This window comes from Periplaneta americana, chromosome 15 (genome assembly GCF_040183065.1).
Source record: "Periplaneta americana isolate PAMFEO1 chromosome 15, P.americana_PAMFEO1_priV1, whole genome shotgun sequence".
NCBI lineage: Eukaryota > Metazoa > Arthropoda > Insecta > Blattodea > Blattidae > Periplaneta > Periplaneta americana.
This window is the reverse complement of record NC_091131.1, coordinates 134751362-134762899: the sequence shown is the minus strand read 5'-3', so window position 1 is coordinate 134762899 and position 11538 is coordinate 134751362. Positions and strand designations below refer to the sequence as shown.

At 32.5% G+C, this 11538-nt stretch overlaps 1 protein-coding gene across 1 annotated transcript in view; it reads right to left on the bottom strand.

The window, feature by feature from the left end:
* Positions 1-786: 786 nt before the first annotated feature.
* Positions 787-11538, bottom strand: part of LOC138715739 (calphotin-like) — a 36166-nt gene continuing 25414 nt past the window's right edge. The window contains exons 5-6 of the mRNA XM_069848795.1: positions 1406-1554; positions 787-924 (exon numbers count right to left, since the gene is read on the bottom strand). Coding sequence (XP_069704896.1) covers positions 787-924; positions 1406-1554 — 287 coding nt within the window. The remainder of the gene's footprint in view (positions 925-1405; positions 1555-11538) is intronic.

Here is an 11538-nt window from a genome sequence, read left to right as displayed (position 1 = left end):
AACAATGAGTGAAATAATTTGTGAAAGTGTAATTCCCTTGTTTCTAAAGAACATAGCCTTACAAACAACTGAACGTTTTGAACAAGTAAAATATCTGAACACGAAACCTCAAAGTCGAAAGGTTTTGCGTGTGTAACCAAATATGATCTACGTTCTAACAGTGACACGCAGGCAGCGCTTGAACTGCGTCGATTTCAAGCCTGCCGTGGAGGTGGGAAGGCATGTAGTATAGCAGCCGGCGATGCCTTAATATATATATATATATATATATATATATATATATATATATATATATTTATGAATAAGGATACTTTTTTAACAATCAGGCAGTTTTTGCATCCCCTTTCACATATTGGACATAATAATAATAATAATCCGTGGCGCTACAGCCCGTGAAGAGTCTAGACCGACAGCCAGCTGCTGGCTTCACGCCCACATGCCGAAGCAGAGGTGGACGATCATCCTACCAGAATGGAGGTATCGTGTGGTTAGCACGATGATCCCCCCAGCCGTTACAGCTGTTATTCACAACCGGATTTCGCTACCTATCATAGCTCCCCAAGTGCATCACGATGCTGGGTGAGCACCGGTCCCATACACTGGCCGAAATTTCATGAGAAAATTTCTTCCCCCATGAGGAATCGAACCAGCGCGCATTCCGTAACGCGAGTCCTAGGAGGGATGCCTTAGACCGCAATGCCACGGTGCGGGACACAGATTGGACATAAAACCCAAAAAACCTAGTTCACTTCTTCCAAAAACCTAAAATGGTCCGGTTCCTAGTTATTAGAATAGGATGATGATGATGATGCTGTTGCTGCTCATACTGCTGCTACTGCTCCTGCTGCTGCTGCTCCTGCTGCTGTTGCTAATGCTGCTCTCATGCTGCTGCTGCTCATACTGCTGCTGCTGCTCATACTGCTCCTATTGCTTTTATTGCTATTAATACTGCTGCTGCTGCTACTGCTGTTCCTACTGCTAGTTCTGCTACTGCTGCTGCTGCTGCTCCTGCTCCTGCTTCTACTGCTTCTGCTACTACTACTGCTGCTCCCATTGCTATTATTACTTCTGCTCCTGCTGCTGCTGCTCCTGCTCCTACTGCTGCTGCTGCTACTGCTGCTGCTTCTGCTCCTGCTGCTGCTGCTACTGCTGCTGCTGCTCCTGCTACTGCTGCTACTGCTACTGCTGCTCCTACTACTACTGTTGCTCCTGCTCCTGCTATTGCTGCTACTGCTGTTCCTGCTCCTATTACTGCTGCTGCTCTTGCTCCTGCTCCTGCTATTGCTGCTCCTAATGCTGCTGCTATTCCTGCATCTGCTGCTGCTGCTGCTTCTCCTGCTCCTACTACTGCTGCTGCTGCTGCTGCTGCTGCTGTTGCTACTGCTGCTGCTATTCCTGCTGCTACTATTGCTGCTGCTTCTGCTGCTTCTGCTGCTTCTGCTGCTACTGCTACTGCTACTCTTGCTCCTGCTGCTAATTCTGCTGCTGCTTCTCTTGCTCCTGCTGCTACTGCTACTGCTGCTCTTGCTCCTGCTGCTGCTGCTCCTGCTACTCCTATACATTTAGGAGCCACAATCAGATAGTTCACCTTTTTCAATTTCCCAAAATAAAAATAAAATAATTTTTATTACAATAATACATTTTCCTGTACCTATGTTAAAGTTTAAGTGTGCTGCAACGTCAGAGAAAATTTACACAGCTATTCACCAACTGTGTATTTAATAACATATATTTTTTTAATTTCCACTTTTTTTTTAGTGACTCTCATCTCTATCTCTCTCCAGAATGAAATTGATATTCTCACAGAATCAGTTAAACTGGCCTAAATATTTAATACTTTAATTCACTTATGGAACAGAAATTCTTTATAACCTCTACATAAACTGATACACACTTTCCCCCACTCATACACACGGCATGCACAAGCTGTCAGTGACCTCCATAGACTATTTCCGATACATGTAAATCTTATTTTTAAGGGGAGGTGGTTGTATAATTTGAATTTTTTCCTATTTCATCGTAATTTTCCTTTCTTTTTTTTTTCATTATGTAGAAATATCATTGCTGCAACAACTTAAATTTGAGATTAGTAAAAAAAAAATTGGGGCAGAAATTTTGGGGAGAAAAAGTACTAGGGCACTGTAGTTCACAACAGTGAATATATCTCAGCCATTTTTAAGATAAATTCAAAACCTCTTTGTCTTTTTACTCCTAAAAGCACATTCTGTAAAATGGTTATAGCATAATTTTGATATTCGTTTTCACAATGTTCAAATAAAGCATAGGCTACATCTTAAGAATAAATTTTAGAGATATTTTTTAAATGCAACAAAATAACAAATCTCTGATACACAGAAAAGTTTCATAATACCCTAAGAATGAGTGTTTCAAATATCATGCATGTAGCATCAAATAGTTCCGAAGATATAACGATATTAACTCTTTTGTGTGAGAATAAAACAAACAATTAAAGTTACCAGAAATTTCAATCAAAGTTCAGTGTAATTTAAAAACCCTGTGCATCAGAGCTTTAAAAATGACAGCTAAAAGTACCATAAATGTATTAAATTTAGTGTGATGAAAGTTTCAAACTTCAAAGATTATTTTAAAGCAAGAATTTTTCTTTTTAAAAATATACTGGTTTTTCGCCAAATTTTAACCATCCTTTCCCCTTGAAAACACCGTGCACCAGATCTTTAAAAATGGCAGCTAAAAGCGCTATAAATGTACATTAAATTTGTGCGATGAAAGTTTGAAATTTCAAAGATTATTTTAAAGCAAACCTTTCCTTTTTAAAAATTTACTGGTTTTCCACCACATTTTAACTATCCTTGCGCCTTGAAAATCATGTGCACCAGAGCTTTAAAATAGCTTTGCAGTAGCTGAAAAGGGCATAAATCCACATTAAAATTTACGTAATATATATATATTTCTCACATATCGAAGTGTATTTTGCAACAAAATCATTTTTTAATTCAACGGTTTTCCACCATATTACAGCCATCCTCTCTCCTTAACATTCACTGTAGCATTTACAATGAATTTCCCTATTTTCTTTTTGTATTAAAATTTTCTTTTCTTATTGCTTGCCTATTTTTATTTAACAATTTTAATGACAAATACATATGTATTTATTTCCTTCTAGTTACTTATCCTGTATTATAAACCACAAAGTCATTAAATTGTGATATAAATATGGAATTTATTGGTGAAGCTATAAGAGATGAACATTTTCGCCATGTAATGGCATCTTCAGGTCTTGTACAATTAGTTAACACAAAATGAACACTTTCAGGAATATTTGGTTTTCTAAAAAATACTCTCTTAAATATGAATATAAGCATGGATCAATAACACTAATGAGGATGTCGTAAAATAAATAGTTGATTTACTTTCGATTACATTAAAACACAATTATTTTTCTTTCAATGACGAAGTATACCAACAAACTAAGGGATTAGCAATGGGTGATCCGATCTCAGGCCTTCTAGCCGCGATTTTTCTACAGGAATTGGAAAACAAACACGTTCCCAATTTCAAGACAGAATTCAATATACAATTTTATGCTCGATATGTTGATGATATATCGGTATTTTGTAACAATAACAATCTCCACCTGAAGATGATTTTTAAAAAGTCGAAAATATTTGTGGATATATAACCTTGTGATGTGAAAATTGTTTTCTGTATTAATTGATAAGTTGTTGAATGAAATTATAAAATAATTCATTATTAGAGAAGGATTTAATTAAATCATCAGCCCTCCAGCGAGGGTGACTACAAGGATCCTGAATACAGAGCAGTTATGTTTTTTTATTAATTAAAAAAAAATACTAAATTTTAGATTTGGGATTCGCTTGTTGCCAGAATGTCATATTCACAAAATTATCTTTCTTGAAAATATAAATGATATTGAATGATATGTCTGAAATCTTAACCTCAATATGATTTTCAAATTTATCGAAACCAGTCAGGCAAAGAAACTTGGATACACGTAGTTGAACATTAAGGTGAAATTACATAAAACCAAAGCCAATCTTCGGTTCAACAAACAATGCCTTCAACATAAAGTGATCAATAATAATTCCATAGCTGCCAAGAAATTCAATTCTGTTGGCTCAAAAATTAAATTAAATTTCAAAATAGGAAAAAAGAAACACTCAGCAATAAATTATATACACTGCATTTACTCACAGCAAAATCAACTGGTATATATTGGGATAGCATACAAAAAAAAAAAAAAAAGATAAAGTTAATCAATTGATGAAAACTAAATATGAAACTTTAAACAAGAAATTAGACACCCTTCTAACATCAAAATCGCAGCGAACTACATCATCAATTCAACTAATAGGTTAACCAACTTAAAAGACACTTCTCTTTCCCCATCAGAAATAGAAATCATTAACAATACATAACTACGAACCATGTGATGAAAATAAAATTCTCGACAATTTAATAATAGAGACAGAACATATTATACAAAGTAGCTCACATGAAAATAAAGAACACTTAAGATATCAAACTTCAAAAATAATTTCAGAGTATATTAAAGATCCCAAAACCAAACATCAAATACAAAAAGCTAAATCCGAACATAAGAAGGTCATCAAGCTAGAGAAAAAATTTAATCGAAATAATATCATTCATATTAAAGCTGATAAATCCGATTCTATTGTTCTAATGGGAAAAAAAAAGATTACGTTAACAAAACATCAGAATTTATCACTATAAATCAAATAACAGAACTTAAAGTGGATCCTACTGAACTCTATCAAAAACAAATAAAGCAGGCTATAAATCAGGAGTTGACCTAATTCCCCCGTCAAAATCCTACAGATATATAAGTAAAAACCCTAGTATCTCCATCTTGAAGACTACCCAAAACTCATAAACCAAATTTATAAATGACACCTGTCGTTAATAGTATGCAGGCTCCAAATCACAAAATTAATAAATTCCTGTTACAGCTAAAAAAAACACACACACTTCCAATAGAAAATAAATGTACACTTCTGAATTCTCAACAACTTATTCAACAGTTAGGTGTGTTAAAAGTCAATAAACATGATAAAGTTAACTTATGAAGTCATAGGCGATAGTGAATTGGTGCAACATGATGTAAGCATAGCACTCGTAAGTCTTGTTTGTGTAGTATTACTGTGCACAACAAAATAGAAACATACTTTAAACAAAACAACATCACAGAACTCGAAAAAGATCCCACCACACAATATCACAACACAGTAAAAAGCACAATCAACAAAAGCAAACACGTAATACCACAAAACATGAAACAACACTCAAACCAATCAAACCAGCAGCACCTAAACTCAATGCACTACCCAAAATACACAAAGAAAACATCAGACCCCCAATCAACTACAAACAGGCACCAGCACACAAACTAGCCAAACACATGGATAAAATCATCACAAACAATATAAAATTCAGAAAACAGACAACAATGAAAAAACACTATAGACCTAGTCAACAAAACAAAACAACAACACATACCACACAATGCAACACTAGCATCTTTCGATATCACTAACTTATACACTTACATACCAATACAAGATACATTACAGATGCTAAAACAAATGCTCATAGACAACAATACACCACAAGAATACATCGAAGAAATCATCCAAATCACAGACATCATAACAAAGCAAAACTATTTCACACACAACAACAAATACTACACCCAAACAGAAGGATTGCCAATGGGATCACCCATATCTAGCATACTAGCAGAGATATTTTTACACAATATAGAACAAACATACATACTCAACAATGAACACAACAAATATGCAGACAACATAATATACTGGCACAGGTACGTAGACGACATACTCATACTATACAAAGGAAACAAAAGACAAATACACAAACTACACCAATACATAAACAAATTACACTCAAAACTTCAATACACACTGGAACTTGAAAATAACAACTCCATAAATTTCCTAGACATCACCATAACAAAAATTGACAACAAACACACCTTCAAAATAAACAGAAAACCAACCACCATCACCACACACATACACAACACATCTAACCACCCCATACAACATAAACATGCTGCATTCAGGACAATGGTACACAGATTACTCAACATACCCATGAGCCAACAACACTACAATGAAGAAGTGAACACAATCAAACACATAGCACAAGAAAATGGTTACAATCCAAACACAATAGACAACATCATAAGAAAAACAAAACAAAAAGTTAACAAACACAAAAACACGCAAAACAAAACACAAACACAAGAACACAAGAAATACATCACACTAACATATGAAAACAAAAGCACACAAAAGATCGCATCTTCATTCAGAAAGCAGAAATACAACATAGCATACAGAACAGAAAACACACTACAAAGACATCTCAACACACAAAAAACACAAACAAATAAATACGACCACACAAGTGTAAACAAACTCACATGTAATAGTTGCGACAAGTTCTACATTGGACAGACAGGCAGATCATTCTAAACACGCTACAAAGAACACATTAAAGCAATAACCAGAGGACACAATACATCTACATACGCCGATCACATAAACAATGCTAATCATACATACAATAACATAAATGCGGACAAGGAAATCCTACACATACAACCCAAGAACCAAAAACTCAACACACTAGAACAATACGAAATATACAAACACACTAAAACACACCCCGATCAAATTCTCAACACACAGATCAATTTCAGTACACACACACTATTTGACTCCACTTTTCAACACTTTTCAACAATCAAACGCACCCACACAATAGGCAGAGAAGTTCTAGATGACGCCGAGATCTAGTAGGCTCTGAGGATGGTGTGATGAAGCACCGAAACAGCTATAAGCCGCACAGACTTACATAATTAACACGAGTAAGTCCGCTAGTTAATCAATTACTTAAATTTCATTAATAGTCCATCATTCAATTAATGTCTTGACCATATTTTCCTAAAAACTGGAAATAACATAAATTTTATACTAGAGTTTACGCAAGTGCAATAACAGATCATTATATGATTTTTGCATTGTTGTCAATCAGTAATAAAAGTATCAGCAGAAAAGCCACTGAACCTTCGGACAATTATAAGCTAATTATAAACCATAAAAGCTTAATATATCATATTAATAATATGACTTGGAAATCTATATTCTACAATGAAGTCCTTACTTGCAAATATTCTAATCTTGTCCCTCTCAAATTCTCAAGTACAAAAAAATTAAAACTTGGATTACCATAGGTACCGGTATTGTTAAATCAATACTATCTAGAGATAAGCTAGCTAAACAAGTTAAACGTTACCCACAAAACATTGTTTTATTAAATTATTACAGAAAATATAGAAATATTCTCACTAATGTAATAAGGAATCAGAGAATCAAATATTATTCTGAAAAATTTGACAAAAATAAAAATAATCCAAAGCAATTTTGGCAGACCATAAACGAAGCTACTGACAGCCAATGTAATAAAAATACTATATTAAAGACAATTATAAGTCGAAATGGAATAAAAATTGAAAATAAGGAAACTATTGCAAACGAATTTAACAATCATTTTACTAATGTAGGTCATGACATCGTATATTCTAAGCTTACTTATAATAAAAGTTTATCATCTATGTTTATGTTTCCTGTAAATGAATGTGAAATCGTTAATATTGCAAATATTTAAAAAATAATGTTGCTCCTGGTATTGATGGTATTACAACAAATACCCAGAAACTTATTATCGAAGCTGTTTCTAAACCACTTGCCTTTATATTTAATTGGTGCATATCTCAAGATGTATTTCCCTCAGCCCTAAAACATGCTGTGGTGATACCAATTCACAAGTCTGGTGACAAATGTAATCTTAATAATTACAGACCCATTTCATTATTACCCAGTCTCTCTAAAAAGTATTTGAAAATTGTATAAAAACACTGTTAACACAATTTTTAGAAAAAAAAAAAAAAAATAAACCACTAAATGATAATCAATTTGGTTTCAGAAAAATTTGTGCACTGATGATGCTATTATGGCCGTTACTTAAAAAATAATTCAACAATTAGATGTAGGAAATAAATGGCTAGGAATTTTTTTAGACTTACAAAAAGTTTTCGATACAGTCAATTACAATATACTTTTAATAAAATGGATAGATTGGGAATTAATGAGTGGCTTTAAAATTATTTAAATCTTACTTAAGTAACAGAACTCAGTCAACTAAAATCAATGATCACCTTAGTGAATTACGTAACATTAGTATAGGTGTATTTCGGGAGATGATATTAGGTCCTGTTTTGTTTTTAATATATATCAACGATTTACTTAAAATTGACATTGAGAAATATTCTGGTACTCTGTATTCTTATGCTGATGATACTGTGGTTATATTTAGCAGTTCGAGTTGGAATGAAACTTATCAAAATTCTAACAGTAGTATTAACATTATTAAAGAATGGCTGGATGCTCACTTATTTTCTTTGAACATTTCTAAAACAAAATTAATACCATTTTCATTAACATCACATGGCCTTGAAGAACTAAACATAAATAATAATAGAAACATAACAATACATGATTGTAACCTACCTACTTGCTCATGTAATGCTTCGAGTATATCCTCACAAGTTAAATATTTAGGCATTATTATTGACCAATATTTAAAATGGGACAAGCATATCTCATTCCTATATAACAGATTGTGTAAAACAATCCAAAAATTTTCCATTCTACATTCTTATTTACTTATTTATGTTCTGCATACTGTGTACTTAGCTCTGTTTCAATCAATAATTCAGTATGGTATATTAGGTTGGGAAGAAATGTCAAAATCCACTATCCATCCTTTAAATTTACTCCAAAAGAAGAATTATCAAAATTTGTCGATATAAAACTTTTGATTACCCAACGAAATTAATTTTTCAGGAATTTGGTGTATCAAATCGAGAACAAATTTATAAACAAATATTGCTGATTTACTTCCATAAAAATCACAAATTTAAATTCGATCCTCATGAATACCATACGAGACAAAACTATAGTTTCTTCTAAACACCCCCAAATGCTACATAAGTACTGGATTAAAACACAGCAGAAATTTTAGATCCAGAATTCATAATGCATTAATTAGAGCTTATCCTGAACTAAGTACACTGAACACACATAGATTTAGGAAACAAATTAGATTAATTATTTAATTGTTTGGTCTTTTATTAAGCTGTACGAGTTTAAAATTGTAATCTAATACTCGTGTATTTCGTATTTTCTATATTCGTGTATGTTGTTACATGGTCTGTAATTTACTATATATTAATATTATTGTGCTGAATTAACACTATTCAATTTTATATAAGTAGACTGAACTGCACCCGAGCACGAGCTTCTGCTCTTTCAGGCTGCAATGCCTAATGTAGTGTAAACCTAGTGTAGTATATAAATAAATTTAAATAAAAATCCTTATTCCCACAAAATTTGTAAATACAGGTTTTTAGTTGATCATTTAATAAACACACCTCTTAATAACCAAGCCTACTTAACAAAATACAAATACATAATACAATTAGCTATTGAGAATGGTTTTAATAAAAAAAGATTCAGAACTTCATCCAAAACAGAATTAGAAAATTAAAAAATAAGACACCCATCACCTTACAACACACCCATCACCTTACAACGTACAGAATCCAAAAAAGTCAAAATCTGGAACTCTATAACCTACATGGAGGAAATTAATAATCAACTATCTGCCTTTTCAAGAAAGAAAATATAAACATTACTTATAAAAGTAACAATAAATTAAACAGTATAATGCCCAATAAAATCGGGAAAATTAACAAACATTTACATAGTGGAGTTTATAAATTAAATTTTACTAACTGCAATATGAAATACATTGGCCAAACAAAAAGGAATTTTCATGCTAGGTACAAGGAACATGAATCCGATTTCATTCACAATAGAAATAAATCAAAATTTGCCACTTACTTAATTAACACAGGTCATGAACTTAATAGTATTCACAACACATTGCAAATCTTAAAAACAGTGAATAATCCATATTTAATTAATACAGCTGAGGAATATTTTATAGCCAGGCATTATAATCAAAACATACAATTGCTAAATGAATAAATTCCTGATTTCCAAAATCCCCCATATAACCATTTATAGAGCAGTTTTGTCTGGCTTCTCGATAAAACTCCCCTCTCCCTTACTACCCACATTCCACAGTGTGTACACGATCAGTCACAAGCTTTGTAACGCTTCGATGAGATGACCTCAACGTCTGATTCTGCATCCTCCTCTGAACATCATAAGTATTAATAAAAATGCATAACTCTTACTTTTCTAATTATTGTTTCATAAAATTACTTTTTGGTTAATTTCAGATGTCACGCACACCTTATTGATTCAAGTGACTGATTAATAAATTTACAGAACACCAATAATTGTAACCTTTCGTATGAACATGGTATCACTAATGGCTTTAAAAAAATTTTAAAATTTAATTATTAATAGATACATACAATTTTATGATTGAAACTTGTTATATAACATCAAGAGATTCAAGTAGTGTGTTCATCACTTTGTATGACTGTTGGTTTGAAAACTTTACAGAATGGTTTATCATATTGAAATGATTTAGAACCACATTTTATATCACATTCTTTTTAAACAGTTTTGATTTTTATTTATAATATGTGTGTGTGTGTATTATTTTCTTGCATGTCACGTACAGTTTCCCTAGAAAAGGATGAGACGATTGAATATTCCTAAGTCTCAGATGTAAGACACTGCGCATGATCGGAGACCAGAGCACTGATACACAAGATAACGAATATTGAGTTACTTAAATTCAGGCTATTTGGTTTGTTACTAGCATCGTTCCGAAATTCACTTCAAAAACTACAAAAAATATGATAATATTACGTAAATAAAAGATAAATATATACATAAATCGTGTAGTTAAATCGATGATGGACCTTCATGACTAGATCGACACTCCGCACAGAAAGGAAAGCCTTCATGTCGTTGCAATAGCTCAGATGCTAAGACTTCCGCGTGTTGTGTAGAAGAGAGTGAGTTCGATTCTTAGTCTACATAAACTATTTTTTTTTTGTCTAAATAACGTTGAAATAGCTAAGTAACGTTGAAATAGAGTTTTACAAAGTCCTCAGATTAAGTGTTAATGATCACAGACAATACAAAATTACAAGTTATAATATTATAAACGTTAATCTAATGAATGCATTTATATATACACATATACAATGTAAATGCATATATATTAAAAACTAACAATTAAAATGAAACTAAAAAATATTCCTAAGCCACACAGACAAACTTTTACAAAGGTTTAGAGTCCTTAGGCTATGTCATTTGTTGAGTAATTATTACAATATTTTATTAGTAGCTTTCCTAAATGTGTAATAAATGCACTTGCACAAAACAATTTTCGTTAAAAGTGTGGCTTTGGATTATTTCATTCTCACCCCTTCAGTTGATTTTA